This window comes from Myotis lucifugus, unplaced genomic scaffold, assembly GCF_000147115.1.
Source record: "Myotis lucifugus unplaced genomic scaffold, Myoluc2.0 scaffold_572, whole genome shotgun sequence".
Classification (NCBI taxonomy): Eukaryota; Metazoa; Chordata; class Mammalia; order Chiroptera; family Vespertilionidae; genus Myotis; species Myotis lucifugus.
The window spans coordinates 332,534-354,537 of record NW_005871620.1 but is presented as its reverse complement, the minus strand read 5'-3'; the positions used below and the strand labels follow the sequence as shown (position 1 = coordinate 354,537).

Genomic DNA, 22,004 nt, shown 5'->3' with positions numbered 1-22,004 from the left:
CGTGCTTCGGAACGCGCCGGCGGGTCGAGCAGTCGCGAGCACGTTGCTAGTGGGCGCGGCTGGTGGGGCCAGGGGTGGTGGGAGGCGATCGTCCACCTGAGCTCGGCGGGTTCCAGCGTCCCGACCCACGCTCGGCCGGATCACTCTGTTGAGTGACACCGCTGTGGCCTCGGAGGAGCTGTCGTCTAGCCTGCGCGGCGGGAAGCGGCGGCGGCCTCAACGTCCGAAGAGGTAGCCTGGGCCCAAGACCTTTAAGGGCAACGGGAGGGGTGAAGAGGGCACCTTCAACCCGGTGCACGTTGGGGAGCAGACCCGGGCGCGAACCCGACCCCTGCCCGGACCCTCGGGCTGTGGCCGGGGTCCACCTGCGGGGATCCGGACTGGCCCGCCCCACCACCGCCGCGGCCGAAAGAGGTCACCCCCGCCCTTCTCTGTCGGGCCGGTGTCCTTGCACATCTGCCTTTGGGACTGTGTTGTAGCTTTCTGCTCTGTAACTCTGCACCCTCTGCTCTTCCCTTCCTCGGAAGCCTGCCGAGGAGGGGTCTGAGCGCCCCCGCCATCGGAGTTGTCTTGGGCAACATCTTAACTTCTCCCGAGGGATTAGCAGCTCGTTCCCTATCGCCCTATTTGGGAAGTGGCACCAGACCTCCCTCCAGGGAGGCCTTTCTGGGCTGTGAGATTCTGGAGAAAGGGCAGCCCTCACCTCGGCTAGAGAAAAGCCTCGTAGCGCGGTCGTCTGTGTTGCCTGCACTTTGATATGGGAGAGTTGCGGGAGACAGCTCTTTCTTTGTCCATCCATCCCGGGCTGTGCACTGGAGAGGCGAAGGCACCTACTGTAGTGAGGCCGGGACGCTGCGTAGTTGAGAGTCGGAGATGGGTCACAACCGACCCGGTGGGCTAAGATGATTGACGTGTGGACATAGGAACTTACTTGATTGTGCCTCAGCACCTCCCCACCTTCGTAGTGTAAGAACGTGAGCACGTTTGCAGTCCATCTTGAATTATACTTTCCCAAAATCAATCCCTTTACAAGCAGCTTTGAAAGAGTGTTTCGCTGTCCTTCCGACTGGTCAGTAAGGGCAGTTATGTTAATGAGTAGACTTCGCTTTGGGGAAGGCAACATTCGCAGCGTGTACTTCCTTTATAGCCCTGTCACTTCTAAAATGTGGACCCAAGAATGAATGAGGCCTGTTTTTAACATAAATAATTTTAGGGGAAAAATTTTTTTTTAATTTTCTTATTAGATTAAATGCTTCTTCCTATGTGTTTGCACAAACTCCACCATGGATTGATGGTGTGCATGAGATATGTAGAGCTCACGTTTTGTAGTTTTTATAAAGCTCAACTGGAAGGCATGTAAATTCAGTTGAGAATAGAAGAACTCTTGAAAATAGTAATAATGGAGGGAGTAAATGGACCACCAGGTAAAAATGTTTTGAAAGTTACTGCTGGTGTTATTTTTCCCATTATTACATGTATAATATCTGTTTTTCTGGAAATTGAATTAAAATTAAAGTAGCTGATATTTTAGTACCTTCTGCGTGACAGCCAGATTAAGTGCTTTACACATTTGAACTAATTCGATTCTTACATAATCCAGTGGGATAGTTATGATTATTTTTGTGTTAGAGATGAAGGTTAAATAACTTGGCCAAGGTTGTGCATTTGGGAATTAGTGTAACTAGGATTTGGACCTAGGCGGTCTAGCTCCAAAGACCAGACTATGCTAATAATGAAACAGTGCCTGCTTAGAAAGCCAAACTCAGAACTAGAAATTGGCTGACAAACAGTAGATTTTTCAGAAAATATTTTGATAATTCTTAATGCTTGATGTTTAATGTTCAGAGAAAAAATAGTTGTATAAGATCCCCCAAGACAGGATCATCATTTTGTTCAGGGATTTAACCTGAGTGTCTTTAATAGTGCCTGCCTCATAGTGGTGCTTGCTAATTGAATGAATGAATTGCCAAGAAAGGTCTTTAAAAAGCAACTTGTTATAAAAGTTCAGATGAATTACTTCAACCCGTTTTAAGATTGCTTTATGTGCTGTTTTGATTATTTGGCCCACTATTCACCCACTCACACCACCTGGTTTAGATTTCTCCTGGTTTGAATTATATTTTATCAGTGAAAGAAATGAAGTAGCAACTTGTAAATTTTCTGGTCAGAGTAAAGGCAAGCAACTGATTTAGTAGTTACCATTCCGTTTTTTAAGTCATTGGTTCTCAAAGTTAGAACACTCTGACTTGCAATTTTAAAGTGTAATTTCTGGTGTAGAGTCGAAGATCACTTTTTTTTTTAATCCTCACCGGAGGATATTTTTTCCCCATTGATTTTTAGAGTGAGAGGAAGGGAGGAGTAAAGAGAGAAAAAGAGAAACATTGATGTGAGAAAGACACATTGATTGGTTGCCTCCTGCACATGATCCAACCAGGCCCAAGATAAAACCTGCAACCTAGGTCCATGCCTTGACAGGGAAATCGAACCCACGCCCCTTCCATCAGCACTCTAACACTCTAACCACTGAGCAACCTACCAGAGCGAAGATCCATTTTTGAAATATAAACACAGTTTTTAAAATGTAGATACAATGTTGTAGCTTCCTAAGAATGATATTCTTGGAGGTAAGAAAGAAAGGTGGTTTATGGAAGGTTTGTTTTTCTAAAAAGTCTTGGAGGAAGGACTGTCCCTCCAGTCCACTCACAAAGTGCCCTTACTAAAATTTTACTGCCTTTTGGATCACATAAGATAGTCTTGTTTAAAAGGTTTAAAAGCTGAAAGTAAGATTGGTTGAGAAATCTCTAAGTTTATTATGTTTAGAGATTCATTTTACATGTTAACTAGGCTATAGTACCTAGTTATTTAATCAAACACTAATCTAAGTGTTATTGTGGTGGTATTTTGAAGATGTGATTAACATGTAAAATCAATGGACTTTAATAAAGAGATTACCCTCAATAATGTGGGTGGATCTTATCAAATCAATTGAAGGCCTTAATTTCAAACTGAAGTATCTGAAGAAAAAATTCTTAAGATTGCAGTATTGCCTGGCCAGCGGGGCTCAGTGGTTGAATGTCGACCTAGGAACCAGGAGGTCACAGGTTCAATTCCTGGTCAGGTCACATGCCTGTGATTCGGGCTCAGTCCCCAGTAGGGGGCATGCAGGAGGCAGCCAATCAATGATTCTCTCTCATCATTGATGTTTCTATCTCTCTCCCTCTCCCCTCCTCTATGAAATCAATAAAAATATATTTTGAAAAAAAGGTTCTATTATTTTTTGTTAACGATCACTCATTTATTTCAGCCCTTTGTATTCAACATGTCTCTATTGAAATAAACCTACGTTTCTAGCCCTAACCGGTTTGGCTCAGTGGATAGAGCGTTGGCCTGCAGACTGAAGGGTCCCAGGTTCGATTCCAGTCCAGGGCATGTACCTTGGTTGTGGGCACATCCCCAGTAGGGAGTGTGCAGGAGGCAACTGATCGATGTTTCTCTCTCATTGATGTTTCTAACTCTATCCCTCTCCCCTCCTCTCTGTAAAAAATCAGTTAAACATATATTTTAAAAAAACAAAAACCTATGTTTCTATGAAAATTGAAGCTTTTGTTTTTTTGCAGCCCACATAAACTTAAACCTTGTTTATTTGGCCCGTGTTAGCCTTTGAGTTTGACATACTTATTCTAGAGGAACAGAATCTTAAGACTGAGTTATCACACTGGCCAGTGTAGCTCAGTTGGTTGAGTGTCCTCCCATGCACTGAAAGGTCACAGGTTCAATTCCAGGTCAGGACACATGCCCAGGTTTCGAGTTCAATCCCTTGTTGGGTGCCTACGAGAGGCATCCAATCTGTTTCTTTCTCATATCAATGTTTCTCTCTCTCTCTCTACCTCTTTCTCTCAAATCAATAAAAACATTAAAAAAGAATGAGTTATCTGAATTGGTTATGGTGTTCTGTAATTGGTTCCCAAATCTGATTAGATTTAAAGGCAGTAATGGCTACCAGTGGTAAAGGGCACTGGTAGTCCAAGGTCTGAGGGGGCAATAGAGATACACAGAATATCACCATTGGATACTCCTACTTAAATATTTACAAAAGACAGAGTTCTGTTTTTTTGTTGTTGATAATCCTCACTCCAGGGTATTTTTCCATTGAATTTTAGGGAGAGTGGAAAGGAGGGTGAGGGACACAGAGAGAGAAACATCGATGTGAGAGAGACACACATCAACTAGTTGCCTTCTGCATGAGGGATTGAGCCTGCAACCAGGGTTCATCCGTGCTCTTGACTGGGAATCAAACCCCCCGGGACCCTTCAGTCCGAGGGCCAACGCTCTATCCACTGAGCAAAAACGGCCAGGGCAAAGACAGGGTTCTGGATGACATTTTTGCCAACAAGTCTAATGAGACTGACTGGTTGCTCCTAACTGTGTTGGGAAAAGGGGGGGTGGGGGGGAGGGGAAGGACAAGCTCAAGTCTTCAAGTTCCCAGCTCAAGTTCTGCATAATTGACCTGAAAGTTTCTGTGTCCTCTCTAAAGAAACCTTTCCGCCCCCTGCCCCACCACTGTTACAGAGCTGAGATTGCTGAAAACCAAACCCAGAGCCTCATCCTGCAAAGTGGCTGAATTATAATACAAAATGAATTCTCAGTCGACAGTGTGTCTGCTGTTAAAATGAGGGCATTGATTGGGAAGGAATAAGATCCTCAAATTTGGAATAGGATACTGAGCCCCTAAATTTTGATCAGTCTTTTTTGCCACCTGTTTGAGGAAGTTAATATGCTTTGACTGAAGAACCTGTAATGGCCTTTCCTGAGGTAATTGCCTTGCAAGATATTGCTGATTCTCAATAACTGCTTCTAGACCAGTGATGGCGAACCTTTTGAGCTCGGCGTGTCAGCATTTTGAAAAACCCTAACTTAACTCTGGTGCCGTGTCACATATAGAAATTTTTTGATATTTGCAACCATAGTAAAACAAAGACTTATATTTTTGATATTTATTTTATATATTTAAATGCCATTTAACAAAGAAAAATCAACCAAAAAAATGAGTTCGCGTGTCACCTCTGACATGCGTGTCATAGGTTCGCCATCACTGTTCTAGACCTATAACTCGACTTCAGTCTCAGCAGGCCTCCATGGGTCAACTGCAAAGTGTGACCCATGAAGAGGTGTGCTGCACTCTTAAAAACTGATTTTAAAAAAATGCCACAGATAGATCTCTGGGGAATATGTGTGAGGATGGATATCAAAAGTGTGGAATACTTGTGAAAGAAACATAAAGTTAGATCAGGCTGAATTTATTGATAGAGGAGCACTAAGCAGAGATTTTGTATTCACTGTTATAGCTTCGGGGGTTAGAAAGGGCTCTAACAGTTTGGGTGTTTGGCTGAAACATGGACCAAAGGTGACCTATGCTAAATAAAGTTAAAATGCCAGACCTGCCTTGGTATACTATAAAGGAAAGGATCTAAGGGAGACTGGGATGATAGAGTGGATTTACCATGTAAGACCTGTTCACTCACCTTTGGAGGTGATTTCACATGATTTTGAGAAGTAAATTTGTGAGAGACGCCCCCAGCATCCTTGGTGATCTGTGAAGAGTTCTGATTGCTCTTCTCTGTGGGTCAGGAATTATAGCAGGGACTGCTTCTACTGATCTGGGGATCCTAGAATGTAGTGAGGACAGTTGGAAATTGAGCAGATATTACAAAGGAACCCATCACTTAATGATATATCAATATACTGAAGGAAAAGAACTCAGAGCAGAGGGCAGTTGAAGTACAGGAACAAGAATAGCAGTAAAAAAAAAATATATATATATATATATATATATATATATATATATATATATATATGGAAAATGTGGTTGAGCAGAGTCTAAAACAGGAAGAAGTTAGCTTAAAATACAAGTGGAGGACTAGCCTTTGAATGTAGGGACAGTTTTATTTTCTGAGGAAGAAGTTAATGGATTCTTGGATGGGTGTGGATGCAGGTAACTCGGGGAGGGGGAAGGCTAAAGGTGAGAAAATTCACCCCTCATAACTTTGGTTCATTTTTAACGGGAAGAGGGGGTTGGCTTTATCAAATTATTTATTAAACATTTATTGAGTGCCTCCTATGTGCCACGCAGCCTTTGTTTTAGGGGCCTGGGATGCAGCAGTGAACAAAACAGGAAAAACAAAACTCTGTCCTTGTGGGACCATTAGTAGTAAACACAATAAATAAGTAAATTATAAAGGATGTTAGAAGATGAGTGCTATGAAAAAAGAAACAAATAGAGCAAGGTAAGGACGATAGGGATGGATGTCAGGGCTGGAAGGGAGGGGATTGGGAGCAGTGTTGCAATTTTAAATAGAATGGCTAAAGGAGGCATCAGAGAGCTGGTGCCATTGAACAAAGACTTGTGGGAAGCAAATTAGCCATGCTAACTTGAAAAAACTTCCTAGCAGAGGAAATATCTAGTGCATAATTCTTTTTTTAAAAATTCATTCTTTTTTTTTTATTATTGATTTCAGAGAGGAAGGGAGAGGGAGAGATAGAAACATCAATGATGAGAAAGAATCATTGATTGGTTGCCTCCTGCAAGCAACCCCAGGCATGTGCCCTTGACCAGAATCGAACCTGGGACCCTTCAGTCCGCAGGCTGACGCTCTATCCACTGAGCCAAACCGGTTAGGGCTAGTGCATAATTCTTAAGGCAGCAGTCCTTTTAGCATGCTGGAGGAGCTTTTTAGCATGTTTGGATTTCAGAATTAATTCAGTTTTGTAAAAATGATTAAGGGCTTAATCTTTCTGTATGGCCTTTCTTACTCATTTAATATTCTTTATTTGAAGCACCGTTCTTTATTTGAAGCACCTGTAGCTTGTCATGTTGGTTGTTAAATGGTCTGATTCTTCAGACTGTTATTTGACTTTCCTTTTGTCTGTAGCAATTTCTAGTATCACCTTTAAAGACTTCCTGGGAGCCGGCTAATTTTGAGATATTTACAATTTCATTTTGTGACTCATTTGCATTGTATTGTTGGGTGATCTGTGAGAGCCTGATAGGAGCTGATGTTAATTATTAATTAGGGAGGGATGAGTCAGGGTACTAATTTTATAGGGAACAATTCATTAGTGGATGATTTTATTTGATAATAGTTTGCACTGAGATAACAAATATCCGTGTAAAATGTAGTAGAGTAGCTGTATTTATTGGAGTGCTGATTTATTCGGGTGCTAACTCAAGTCTCATTGACTCTTGTTTAGTATACAATTTAAAAAAGTAAGATCATCTATTCTCAATGTATTATCAGAAGTAGTAAGTTAACAAGTATGGGGTGGGGTGGAGCTAAGGGGTCAGTGGCACTTCCTGATGCCAAGAGAGGGGAACTGATTTGCTATATAGTAATACACACTAAAATTCTATCATACCAGTGGGGAAACCTATATCTAGAGAGACCAACTAATTTTCTCAAAATAATACCGCTATTAACTCTATTGGGTACATTTTATTCCAAAGCCCATGTTCTTTTAAAATTACATTTTAACTTTACTGACAAAAAAGTTATAGATATCTGGAAAAGTCCATCTCTCTTCTCACCAGCCAATAACATGTGATTTACAGTTTTATATAATTTAGTCTAAAGCAGTGGTTCTCAACCTTCTGGCCCTTTAAATACAGTTCCTCATGTTGTGACCCAACCATAAAATTATTTTCGTTGCTACTTCATAACTGTAATGTTGCTACTGTTATGAATCGTAATGTAAATATCTGATATGCAGGATGGTCTTAGGCGACCCCTGTGAAAGGGTCGTTCAACCGCCAAAGGGGTTGCGACCCACAGGTTGAGAACCGCTGGTCTAAAGGTATTATAGGATAAATGATACTGATAACTACTCATCAGACCATAATAACTAACACTTATATGATGCTTGTTAATTTACAAAAGCATGTTTGCATCAGAAATTTCATAGAATTCCTATAACAGCCTGTGAAATAATCATTTTACTAGGGGACGTGGGCTTGGTGTCTAAAAGGGAATTGCATGGAATTATGTCCCCAAGACGTTAGGGCCCAAATCTTTTGCTTCCAGATCTTAAGACTTCTTTCCATTATACTATACTGCTTCTTTGTAGAATAATAGAGCCCTACAAATATCCATTTTGTAGTAATAAAATCACTTCAAAACATAACCCTCCATGATGTCTGCTAGACTCATTTACTCTATCATATTTAAATGATGTATTTTAATGAGATTTAAAAATTGCATTATGTTACAACTGTATACCGTAACATTAATTTTGTGGATTTGGTAGCAATGTCTTTTCTTTTACTTCCTAATAATTAATGACTCGTTTTTAAGTAGATTAGTTTAAAATGGGAATCTATATAATCTAATTTTTAAATCTATTCTCTATAGAAGCTGAAATCCATCCATCACCATTCTTCAAAATGCAATGGAATGTACCAAGGACTGTATTCCAACTGGCACATAGGACATGCATGGACCCACATAAAGCTGGTCTTTTTGGACACTGTCAATATATAAAGGGACCATTACTTTTGTATAGAGCTGAATCCAGAGTAGTTTTGGTACAGGTTCCTCTAAAACAATGGCTGCATTTATCTGCTGCCCAGTGCACTGCAAAGGAAAGGAAGCCATTCGATGCTCCTTCACCCCAACTGAGGGTTCTTCATTATAAACAGTGGGAGCAAGATGCTTCCTCTAAGAGGGTTATGTCATCCAATGCTACATCTCCAGGAACGCCTTCAGAAAAAAAAGAAGAACCTGATCCGTTACAAGACAAATCTATTAGCCTTTATCAACGATTTAAGAGAACTTTTAGACAGTATGGAAAAGTGTTGATTCCAGTGCATCTAATAACTTCTGGTGTTTGGTTTGGAACATTTTATTATGCAGCCATAAAGTAAGTTTTGCTTGGTTGAGCATCTTTCCCTGTTTTATCAAAATATTTAATCTTTTAAAAAAAATTATTGTTGGAAATATTACAGATGTCCCCTTTTTTTCCCCTTTAACCCCCTCCACCCTGCCCCCCCCCCCCCCCAGGCCTTCACCACACTGTTTTCTGTGTCCGTTGGTATAAATATCCTATATAATAAAAGGGTAATATGGAAATCAACCGAACGGCTGAGCGACCGGTCGCTATGACGCACACTGACCACCAGGGACATGCTCAATGCAGGAGCTGCCCCCTGGTGGTCAATGCGCTCCCATAGGGGGAGCGCCTCTCAGCCAGAAGCCGGGCTCATGGCTGGCAAGTGCAATGGCAGTGGCAGGAGCCTTTCCTGCCTCTGCGGCAGCGCTAAGGATGTCCGACTGACGGCTTAGGCCCGCTCCCCACACTCCCTGGGCCTAAGCCGGCAGTCAGACAACCCCTGAGGGCTCCCAGACTGTGAGAGGGCACAGGCCGGGCTGAGGGAACACCCCCCCACACACATACCCCCAGTGCACGAATTTCATACACCGGGCCTCTAGTATGCATATAAAGTTTCTGGTTAATCTCTCCCCACCTACCCCCCTACCCCTGCCTTCCCTCTGAGAATCCTCAGTCTGTTAATCTTAAGTGTACTAGTTTTGAAAGCCTTAACTAGTTTTTTAAATGCTTTAATGTCTTTAATTGATAGAGAATGACTACTTTTCATAACCTTGTCACATTTTGATAATAATTAACATTTGCTTACTGTGTACATCAGGCCTTGCTAAATTTTTTAACTGTATTATCTCATTTAATCCTCACAGCAATCATATGAAGCAGGTAGTGCAATTATTCCCATCTTAATAATGAGAAAACAGATTTTAATAATAAGCCAAATTAACTTAGTTTTTCCTAGAAAAACTGAGAGTCTGATGTCAAAGCTCATGCTCTTAGTCACTGTGTTCACCTCCTATCAACATTTAGGGTAGCACAGAGATAAATCATATTTCAGAAATTTAGCTGCACCAGAAATTTTGTATTTATATATTTCTTAAAGTGTTCATAAATGTAAAAAGACATTATTTTTCCATGTGTATGATTTTAGTGGAAAATTCATAAGATATTTTTGCAAAATTCTGGCTAATACCTGTTATAGACACAAACTTGAGCAAATTGCAGACTTATGTATTAACGTTACTCATATCTGATAAATGTCAATGCATATCTTTTATTCTTATCAGGAGTTAATTTCATGTACATTTAAAATTTTGTTAAGAGGATAGATCTCATGTTAAGTGTTCTTACCTCAATAAAATAAACTTTTTCAAAAAACTTAATTTAGTAGGCCTAGCCTGCCAATATTGTAAAACCTAGAATTTCTAAATGTTCCTTTCTTGTTAAATACTGTTCCTTTCTTTTGGAGCAAGAATACACATAGAAACAGCTTCCCAATAATTTCCAGTTTGTTTCTGCCTCTAGCACAGCGGTTCTCAACCTGTGGGTTGCGACCCCTTTGGGGGTCGAACGACCCTTTCACAGGGGTCACCTAAGACCATCGGAAAACACATATATAATTACATATTGTTTTTGAGATTAATCACTATGCTTTCATTATGTTCAATTTGTAACAATGAAATTGGGGGTCACCACAACATGAGGAACTGTATTAAAGGGTCACGGCATTAGGAAGGTTGAGAACCACTGCTTTAGCACAGTGGTTCCCAAACTTATTTGGCCTACCGCCCCCTTTCCAGAAAAAATATTACTCAGCGCCCCCTGGAAATTAATTTTTTTAAAATTTTAATAGCAATTAAACAGAAAGATATATGTATTAATGTTTCTACCTTTTTCGTAAAATATAGTAAAGAAAGGTGTAAATTAGAAACATTGAAGTTTGAAATTATGAAACTATTTATTGAACTCAGAATAGAAAGGTAATACAAAAAAAGTTAAAACAAATGCACCTGTGGCCATTACCGCCCCCCTGGATCGCTGCAGCGCCCACCAGGGGGCGGTAGCGCCCACTTTGGGAATCACTGCTCTAGCAGAACCCAGTAGGTACCAACCTGTCCCTGTTCCTTCGAACAAGAAAAGTACTGGTCTGGTCCTGAGCAAGCCCAGTGAGCTCATTGTCCTGAAGGCAATGATGACAGCACATTAATGGCTTTTTACATCTTAAATTTCCTTTTTTGAGCCATTGAGGATTTTTCTAATTCAGTACTGTGGAAGATAACATGAGTAATACTTGTTTCTTCTGCCTTCCTTGGGTTGCCCTTAATAAGCATTCAGTCTCCTGGCGTTAGAGGCAGAAATCTAAATGTCTAATTAATTGAATATGATCATCTCATTTGGACTATTAAAAAGAGTACTTTTGTTTCCTTTACTTTTCCTTCTTGAGTTAAAGATTTCTATAACTAAAAAATCGGACCCCAAATAACCTAGTGATAATAGTTATTCTTAAAGGTTTTTTTCATTGCTATCTGGCACCTGAGGCAGTTGTGACATTCTGCCATCCCCTGTGGAATGCACCTCTCTCAGTTTTATCCTTCCCCCTCTTTTCTGCAGAATGTTTGTGTGTAAGCATGGTGACAAGACAGTCTACTTTAAAAATCACACCTCATTCCCCATCAGAACTTGTCTGTTGGCTATTTGCCAGCATGCGAAATCTGTGTGCCAGACCCACCACTGCTGCCCAGCGATGACTACTGGTCCAATTCTGTTATAGCATCTCATAGCTAAAAATTTGTATTTTGTAGGGTTTGTTGCTTCCCAGCATAGTCCTTAATGTTTTTACTGAATCTGTAATACTGCAGGAGTTGAAAATTGATTTGTTCTAGTAAGATCTTATTGCAAGTAATACTTTAAAAATATAAGGACTTAAGATATGTTCAAATGGCAATTTATCTTTCATTGTGAGATGATTTTATTATAAAACTAGAGGTCCAGTACATGGATTCGTGCACGGTGGGGTCCCTTGGCCTGGCTGGTGATCGGGGCCGTGGGAAATTGACTGGCCCAGGAGATTGGCTGTGGGAGCCACCAGGGGGCAACTCCTGCATTGAGTGTCTTCCCTCTGGTGGTTAGTGCCTGTCATAGCGACAGGTCGACTGGTCGTTCAGTTGCTTAGGCTTTTATATATATCGATTGGAGTTGATTGTATTAAATACAGGTGATTTGTTTTTTAATTTAACTGACAAGAAGCTGGCTTTATTTTATTTTAGTTTTAGCTTGTTGCCTGCTTACTATTAAAAGAAAGAAGAAAAAATAATTTGTAACTTGAAGGATGGGCATTAGAAGTCACATTGCATTACTGACCAATGTTTGTTTTAGTCACTCCGACAACCAGCATGCTGCCTTGCTAGTCACCATAAAGCAAAATGCCATTCTTTATTTAGTTAAGTCCGTGATCAAGACCTCAGGCTTTTGAAACATTTTATTTCAGGGAGATCTAAATTGTGCATGGTAATGGATTTTATTTTAAACTAAACTGTTGTCCCTATCTGGCAAAAACTTGCAGATACATTATGTCTTCTAACCAGAAGTCTTCTGTTTGGTCAAATGTAGCTCTGTGATGATGGTTTTGTCCTTATGTTTAGATGCCTCATGTTTTGGGCCTCAGGCTCCTAAAGCTATAGATTCACTCTGAGGCAAAATCCTGACTGATTTTTACTGCACTTTATTCAGACTGTGAATGTGCCTTTGCCCTTGTGTGTTTCTGCGCCACTAGGAACATCCATAAAGCTGGCAGTTTGTGAAGCAGAGATTTTTGTCAGGCTGTAGGAAGTTCAGAGTAAAAAGTTTCAAAAATAGATATTATTTGAATCAAACCTTCATTGATACTTCATACTTAGCAATTCCAAAGAAAATAAAAGTTTTTTTTATAAAGTCAAGTCATCAAATCAGTATTTTAGAAATAAGTGGAACCAGGTGCTTGTTTTTGTATTTTACAAAGGATACATATGTAAGGTGTCTGAGGTTATTATTATGGTAGTTTTTATTTTTTTTAATCACCCCATTTTGTCTTATATTTGGCCAAATGTTTGTCTTTTTCCCCCTTTATGATTGCTGTTAAATATGCAGATTTTACATTCTGGGCTTAGTCTCAACTAGAAAATGATTAACGGAGTAATTTATAATTTTATTGGCACTGGAAGGTAATTAGCATGTTATGGTAGGATGTTACTGTACATTGTGACTATTAGAGCCATAGAATAGTCTTTATGATACTAAGTCTTGCTTTAATATGATTCTGTCTAAGAAAGAGGTTTTTAAAAGAACTGATGGTAGAGATAGAAGAAACCAGATTGGATTTGTAATTGACATCTTCCTTAAACTCTTCAAAGATTACTTCAGTTATCTGGTTTTCTTTTGTAGATGATAGGTAATTTTTCTTGATGATGTTCAGCCATATCTATTGAGTAATCCCTGGTTTCTTAGTATTATAATGAAATCATAGAGGGGGACAACTTTTTCCCAGTTACCAAGTTATTTTTTAATATTAAAAATAAATTAGTATTTTGCAACTACCATAATAATAATGAATCCAGGCAATTTTTTTCTGAATTACAAAGAGAAAGAGTATGTGTACTGTGGAACAATCTCTGGACCCTACCTTAACCCTACCTCAAATTTAACATCGGTGATGGAACAAACTACCATTATGTGGCCCCTGTTGACGCACCGAAATGAACTGTGCAGAATTAACTGTGCAGTTTTCCTTTTGAAAAACATTTAACCAGAATCTAAGCATGAGGAAACAATCAGACAAATCCAAATTGAGGGATAGTCTACCATGCAACTGGACTGAAAGCTTAAAATCTCCGTGTCAAGGAAGACATGCTGCCTTCCTCCTTGACAGAAAGTCCTGGGAATCATTTCTAGAGAAAAGGAGACTAGAGAGACATGACAGGATAGCATTAAGGGACATACTAGACCAATTCAGGAAATTTTATGTTAATGTAGGAGAATCACAGAACAAGAGCCTTGTTCTGATTTAGAGGTGAAGGGTCTCAATATCTGCAAATGCGTGCACGTGCCAATGTAATAAAATATTGATAATCAGAAAAACTACCAATAAATTAGGGCTTAACAGCTCAGATTAGAGACATTCTCTGCCTTCTCTCCCTCCCTCCAAAAATGTGTTGCAATTTATGGTAATTGTTCACCTGCCTATTCAGTTCTGATAATAGTGTAGAAGCACCCTTTTAGAATAATTGAAGTTTTCATCAAATAATTTATTCAAATCATTAGAATCATTTATTCTTTGCATAGTAATACAGTAAGTAATATTATATAACTTGCTTTTACAATAATATTATAGTTTGGCATGTAATATTAGAGGTAAAAAATCTTAAGTCCTGAAGTTTAAGTTGGAGCATTCTAACTAACGAAGTGATATTTAGTTGAGAAAACTAAGATCAGGTAAGTGATTCTGACCCTTTTCTCCTGGGTTACATAAAGTTATTAATTTTGCTTTGATAAATGCTTCTATTTTTTTGAATATGTTAAATGCAGAAGTTGCACACAGTAAGCTATAATACAACAACACTGGTGTTTGTGTACATATTGTTCGTTTAGAGTGAAATTAAAGTGCTTGATAATATAGAACTGATGTTTAAACAAAATTTGGTTTTGGTGTTTTCAGATAATCTTTTGAAACTATTTATCCCTAAAATGTGTATGTGTGTGTGTATGTATATATATATAAATTACTTTTTGTTTCTTTCTTAGAGGAGTGAATGTCATTCCTTTTCTAGAGCTTATTGGGTTACCTGACAGCATAGTAAACATTTTGAAAAATTCCCAGAGTGGAAATGCCCTAACAGCATATGCCTTGTTTAAGGTAGGTACTATTAGAAATTAATTACTCCTCACACTTAACCGATGACCTGCTCAGTTCCCCAGAAAACTCAATGTTAGCACCTAATAGTTCTTTTTTGTAATAGTTCTTTTTTTAAAATACTGCATTTCATCTCTTACATGTCCAATAAAATTTTAAAAATTTTAAGTGTAAATAAAATGATGGTTTAGGAAGAGTGCCTTGAAAATAGGTAGATCATTCATAATCTGCTGTGATCACATGTGAAACTTCTGAATTTCTAGGGTACAAGTCATTTTTTTGACATTTTTCCTATACACAGTGTATTAATTTTTCTTATTCAGAGATCTGCATGCCACCTGACTTGAAAGTGAAATTTAGCATTTATTTTACTGTTTATAAATAGTTCATTTCTTAATAAGTAAAATATAAAGTTTAATGCAAGTTGTTTTATATGATACACCTAATTAGACTTAGTTGTTAGATATTGTGTATGTTTTATTTTAGAAGTTCATAGACTTTATAAATTTTCTGGATTTAGACAATGACATCTTTATAACTATTTCTACACCTGTGGGTCTTTTTTTCAGAAGAGACTCATTGTGGAATTAAGCCATATTAATCTTATTTTTCTCTATTGACAAATAATTATGAGGTTCTTTGTAGCTTCATACTAAGAGAGGAAACAGGTAGAAAGCATTTGAAAACTAGATGTTATTTTACTTTTATATGAAAATACTTAAAATTATGGTTTTATAATAGCACTCAAAACTAAAGTTACTTTGTCATCCTTATTAGAATCATCTGAAATCTTGAGAGATTTCCTCTTATTATAATTTTGACTAGAAAGCTAAGCTTAATTGCTGAGTTTTTCAACATTAAAATTTATTAAATTCATAAATTATCAAGTTTATAGCTTTTGTGGACATAATTTAACCTTAATAAATCAAACTGTTTGATAATGATTTAAACCATTTCCTTAATTATAATTGCTCCTTATCCCATGCTCCCATAATGTGTATAGCTCTTGTATAGTTCATACCACAGTCTCTGTGTTACTTTTATTTTTTAAAATATATTTTTAATTATTTCAGAGAGGAAGGGAGAGGGAGAGAGATAAAAGCATCAATGATGAGAGAGAATCGTTGATTGGCTGCCTCCTGCATGCCCCCTACTGGGGATCAAGCCTGCAACCCCGGGCATGTGCCCTTGACCTGAATCGAACCCAGGACCCTTCAGTCTGCAGGCCCATGCTCTATCCACTGAGCCAAACCAGCTTAGGGCACTACTTTTATTTTTTAAAGTTTGTTTTCTTTATTTGATTATGAGTACCCAGGAATTTAGAATCATGTCTTCTTTCTCTTTGTGTTTTCCGTGTGCTTGGTATTGTGCTTTGCAGGCAAATTGATGCTCAATGCATGTTTGTTGGGTTTAGATTGAAACGTGAAACTGTACATGTAGGTAATTACTGTTAGCAGCTTTTCTTCTCACTCACTGTTCCTGTGCATAGGGGGAAATGTGGAGGGGGATTCTCTTGAGTATTTACTGTAACCCACAGTCTTAAGTAGAGCAACAAACACTGAGATTTATTGCTTTGATAAGGCAAAGCCCCAAAGAGTTGTGGCATAGATGAAAAAAATAAATAACCTGAGAGTATGACCTTGTGGCCTTGGCTAGGACACACTCATAACCCCCTTGTACTATCCTTGAAATGCACCATTGGTTGAGTTGCTTAAAACTTGTTGGGCCCCTACTGTGTGCCAAGTGCCAATTCTAGGTACTGGGGATACTGTAATTAATTAAAATGGCACAGAATACCTGCTCTCGTGAAGCTTATATTCTAATGGTGGGAGGCGGTTAGAGAGACAAAGAAGGGAAAGTTAAAAAAGAAATAAACACACACACAGTATATTTAGATGGTAAGTGCTAAGAAGAAAGAACAAACCGGTTATGGGGGTGTATTTGTGTTGTGGCTTGGTGTTTTTCAGGAGGGTTACAAGAAGGTGAGAGAGTTAAGCAGCTGTGGGGGAGAAGAATGTTTCTAGCAGGGGAGTGTGTGAGGGAACAGGAGGAACCAATGTAACTACAAAGAAGGAGCAGGGCCACAGGCAAAAGAGTGACTGCATCAGGGCAGCCTGCCAGGCTGCTGTGAGCACTCTGGATCAGATGGAAAGTCAGTGGGCAATTTTGAGCATCTGACTTCTTTTAACAAAATCACTTTAGCTGCTGTATTGAAAACATGGCAAGGGTAGAAGCCCGCAGGCCTGCCAGGAGGTTAATGCAGTGGTCTAGGTGAGAGCTGATAGTGGCTAAGACCAAGGTGGTAGCAGGAGAGGCCGTAAGAAATAGGTGGATTCTGGATATATTTTTAAACTGTCCAACAGGTTTTGGGCCTGAGCAACTGAAGAATACAGTTGTCATTTCCTGAGGTGTAGACAACTTTGAGAGGAGAGGTTTAGAATGGGACCATTGAACATCAAGAGCCAGTTTTGAACAGATGACATTTGAGATCCTGTTAGACATCCAGGTGGAAACGAGTAGGTGGTTGTATATACTGGAATTTAGGGATAAGGCTGGATCTGAAAATTTAAACTTAAGAGTCATCAACACATAGGTGGTAGTACAGACAAAACTGTGTAAGACCGCCAAGGGAATGAGATGGGTGGAGAAAAGAAAGGGTCCAGGCACTGAATGCTGTCAGAGGTAGGCGACAGGAGGAGGAATCAGCAAGGAACCCTGGAAAGGGGCAGCCTCTGATATAGAAGGAAACCAGGGGCGGGGGGACCTGGCAGCCAAGCAGAGGACATGCACCGAAAAGCTGTCTCAGGTGGTTCTCGGGGTTCATGGAACTCTGCTCGCGATGGCAGCAGTTTTTGTGGAGGGGGTGGGGTGAAGGAAAGCTTGGTTAGGCTAAGTTCAAGAGAAGATGAAGAAGAAAATTGGAGCTAGCACAGGCAGCTCTTTGAAAGACCTTTCGTGTCCGGTACCCTACATATACGATTCTGAATTTTAATACAACAGCCTCTGAGTGTGATACAGACTCTGCTTTTAAGATTCTCGTTGACCAGTTTGTCTACTATTTAATTGTGGCTCTTAAATCTCTGATCAGAGTTAAACCTGTGCATGTCTGCAACACATGTACCATTTTACCACTTGGTCTCAGGGAGGTTCTGGTTGGGATTCCAGACCCAGGGCAGATTGTAATGAGGAAGGAGTGTAAGTCCTGGAAAACTCCGAGGAAAGAGATATGGAAGTGAAATGAAGCTAAATTCAGTCAAGAAGAAACATTTGGCCCATGCTTTCCTCTCACTATGTAAAGTGGTTTGGTTCTAGTTTAGTTCTAGGTATTGTCTGTGGGTGGGCAGGGTTTTAAGCAATAGAGACCTGTGTACCTTTGTTGTTGGTAGTGGTTCTGAGCCGTCTCTGATTTCCCAGCGAATCGCCCCTCCTACCCCTTGCCCAGGTTCACTAGCACATGGTCATAGACTTTAATGCTGCCACAACGAACAGTCTATAATCCTGGGTCAGTGTCTGCGTAACAAATATTTATAAAGTGAGTTTACAGAAGAAGCACCCCTGGTTAGGAGGGAGAACCATATAGAATACAACTTCAGTAGCATTGTAAAGCATTAAAGTAATTTCCCATTGTTTCTGCCTGTGACAATAATCATAATCAGGTATTGATCTGCCTGTTTGCTTTTTTCCTTCAGATTGCAACACCTGCCCGATATACCGTGACTTTGGGGGGAACCTCCTTCACTGTGAAGTATCTGCGTAGTCGTGGCTACATGTCAACACCTCCTCCTGTGAAGGAGTATCTACAGGATAAGATGGAAGAGACAAAGGAGCTTCTCACAGAGAAAATGGGAGAAACGAAGGATAGACTCACTGAAAAATTACAAGAAACCAAAGAAAAGGTTTCTTTTAAAAAAAAAGTGGAATAGGGTGTCTTATATAAGAGGTTATAAACGATCCCTGCGCTTTAACCCTTAAGAGATGAGGGACAGATTCATGCTCCTGAGTATATTTTTGGTTGGTTTCCTAACTCTGCCAATTCTCGGAGGGTTAAAGAACTAAGATAACCTTTTTAACATTGTCACTAGAAAAATCAGTGTTCTTTGAAAAGAAAAAAATGAACCCAGTATAAGAATTTCCCATCAATAGCAGCATTAAGCAGTGTTAATGTCTAAGTCAGACTCTTTTCAAGGTCCTCAGAAGCATACTTGCTTATGTTTTGTTGCAGCTATACTTTAGGCAGACGAGGCAATTGACTTCTTGAATAACTGATGTGGCCCTAGACAGGAAGTTAATGCTAGTGTTCATCTTTATGTTATTCATTGAGGTTTTAACTGTATTCAGCCCTCATTCTCATTATGGAGACAAACTTTTATCATCAAAACTGCCTATGAATAAGAGAATAGTGTTTCTATAAAAAAAGTGTTTAACAGTTACATACCAGTTAAAATAATAGACTTTATATGAAGAAAATTGAATAAAAATTGAGTTATACATGTAAATAAGATGTATTGGTTATATGTAAATGAAAAAATTGACCATTTAAAAATGATTTTTACCTGAAACTTGTCATAATCAAATTTTTAAAGTAAATATATATGGCCATAGTACCTTGTCACCTAGAACATAAAACTATGAATTGTTTGTGTCCTTTTCAACTGATTTTTCAGAGAAAAAGTGAAAGTAATTATACTGTAAGTTCATTGTTGAAATCAGATGATCTTAAGCAGCGATTCACATTTGTGGTTCTCAAGAAAATACCGCTTTGGAAGAATGGAAAATGGCACCAGGTTGTCATGGACCTACCCACTCTTCTGCCACTAGCAGGTCTCGTCTCCATAAGCCAGCGCTCTCTCCCAGTGTCTTCTCCCAGAGTTAATGGTGATCTCATTATGGAATAAATTTTAAAATTGTAGCTGCTGCTCTTTCCCTGATATTGAATCCTTGCTTGAGCGTTTTACTTAAAATTTTTTATACTAAAACTATCATTAAATTATCTGCTTGGAATGAAATTCAACCATTGTCAGATATGAAAGTTGTCATGATTGTGTGGGCGTGTTTAAGGGTGTCTGTATCTGTTTTAACTGCCTTTTACTTCGTTTCCCTTGAATTGATATTTGGAAGAGGGAATGGCGTCTGCGTAGATTGTCTGTTTAGATTATCAGAGGGACCAGCAGGAACAATCCTGCAAAAATCACCGCTATTTGGCAGGTTTTCGTATTTAATAGTTTGGCCAAATTTAGAAAATACTTTAAAGGAAAAAGAATGTTTACATTTGATACATTTAATCATTATACTGGAACACCTCTTAAATGAATATTCTGTGGTTGGAACTTCTTTTGTGGGTGGGGCAGAGTAGTGAGGGGAGGGCCAGGAGCCGTTGGTGTGCCTGGTGCAGTGCTGATCAGGAGAATGGTTAGTCCTCTCACTCAGAGTGGAACTTGCGATTTCAAATTGACAGCACATTTTCAAATCTAAATATAATTGACATGTTTTAGCCTGTCTGTTAAATAATTCACCTATTTTCAGATATTAAATGCTAAGATATTAACAAATTTCTTGTTTTTTTTCTTCTTATTTTTTTAACCACTTGAGACTTTGCCTTGTGTTTTAATATCTTGCATTATATAGAACTCTTCTAAAATAATTTCCTTTCACTGTGCACATTGCACAGGACATATTTTCCAATGGGGATAAATTGTGGGTTCTTAGAAGGCACTAATAATCCTGAGACTAAAATTTGATTCTCTTGAGTATCCACCTTTTTGCTCAGTCCATTTGTTTTGCTACCACCCAGTTTCATAATTATGTTGCATTTATTCAGTTATAGAAAGTGAGATGCTGATGAGTGCTTTGAAATTCTCTAATAAAAAATTCTCTGAATTCCTCACCAGTTTCTGCTGGCCAAAACCCAACCACCCAGACTTCAAAGGAATATATATTTGAATGTGAAAGGTAAAACGTTGAAGTATATATAATTTTTAACTGTATTAGGGATGTTTGAACTAGTTTCAAAATGAGGTTTTATTTATTGAATATACATCAGAACCAGTGGTCCCTGTATCACTTCGTACCAGTGTGGTCTGCTTAGTTAAAACCAGTTCTTGCATCCCTTAATTTTTGTAGTTGTTATTTTTGTAGTTATTATTTGGGTTTCTAGTGCTTTCTTTTTCTTTGCAACTCTCCACACAAAAACTCACAACATTCTGGAGAGGCCATGACGTAACTCTACACAGTAGTGAGGTGTAGCAGGAATCTCCCGGAGGTGCACTGGGGCTGTGGCTTACAATGATCACTATTGATTCAAAGCTTTATTTAGCCTTCTGTGTGTGTGTGTGTGTGTGTGTGTGTGTGTCTGCGTCTGTGTGTGTATGGATCTTCTGAAAAGTTTTTTGACGTACAAGTTTTTCTCTTTGATTTGTGGACACAATGCTGAGGTTCAATAACTACATGAAACTACTGGCTGTGAAAACAAAACAAAAAATCCAAAAGGCTGTTTTTCCAAGTGCCCCCTCCCTCCCCACCCAGGGAAGCTATGCGACAGTGGGATGCCAGTTTCAGAAAGATTCGTCTTACCTTCAACCCTCTGTTCGTCTCTTTCGTCTCTTCTCTTTTCTTCAAGAAAGAAGTTGATCCTAGTGATTTCAGCCCATGCATTAAACAGGAAAAAATAATATATGTATAGAATTCATATTTTTCTAAAGGGAACTTAAAAACTACTTCTACATGTATGTACAAAACTGGTTTATACCACATGAGCAGAATCACAAGATTAGCTTTGATACTTTCTTCCTCTTTGTATTCACTTGTATAGAACTTCCAAATTCAAAATGAGAAGAAAAGCTGTTCTGTAGCAAACCATGTAAGCAATAAATATATTTTAAAACACCCCAAAAAAATCTGTAAAGATGGGAGAAGTTCTTTTGACATTTAGCATCAGACATTTGTATCATATCAAATGCTGTTGCTAGGATATTGCTAACCTTAGGTAAACTACAAGTAGCTTAAACGGGGACACCTGTAATATGTTGTATGAAGTTAAATTGTTAAGCTATATAGAAAGTAAATATATATAGTTTGCTATATATATCATAAACCCCATTTCATTTATAATAAACCTTATTCTTTGGATTAATTGGCCCATAAATTCTGGGAGCTCCAAGGCAGAGCAGCTCCCCATCTAGTCTGCATGTGTATAAGTAGGATGTGTTGACAGGTCAAGAGGCTATGACTGAGATTTAACTTTATATAA

At 38.9% G+C, this 22,004-nt stretch overlaps 1 protein-coding gene across 1 annotated transcript; it reads left to right on the top strand.

Annotated features, from left to right (window-relative positions):
* Window positions 1-47: 47 nt before the first annotated feature.
* On the top strand, window positions 48-20,307 carry FAM210A (family with sequence similarity 210 member A). The gene is made up of 4 exons (XM_006104444.3): window positions 48-231; window positions 8,403-8,910; window positions 14,650-14,761; window positions 18,448-20,307. Exons 2-4 carry the CDS (start codon window positions 8,435-8,437, stop codon window positions 18,679-18,681), a joined length of 822 nt encoding a protein of 273 aa, XP_006104506.1. The 5' UTR covers window positions 48-231; window positions 8,403-8,434; the 3' UTR covers window positions 18,682-20,307.
* The last annotated feature ends 1,697 nt before the right edge of the window (window positions 20,308-22,004 follow it).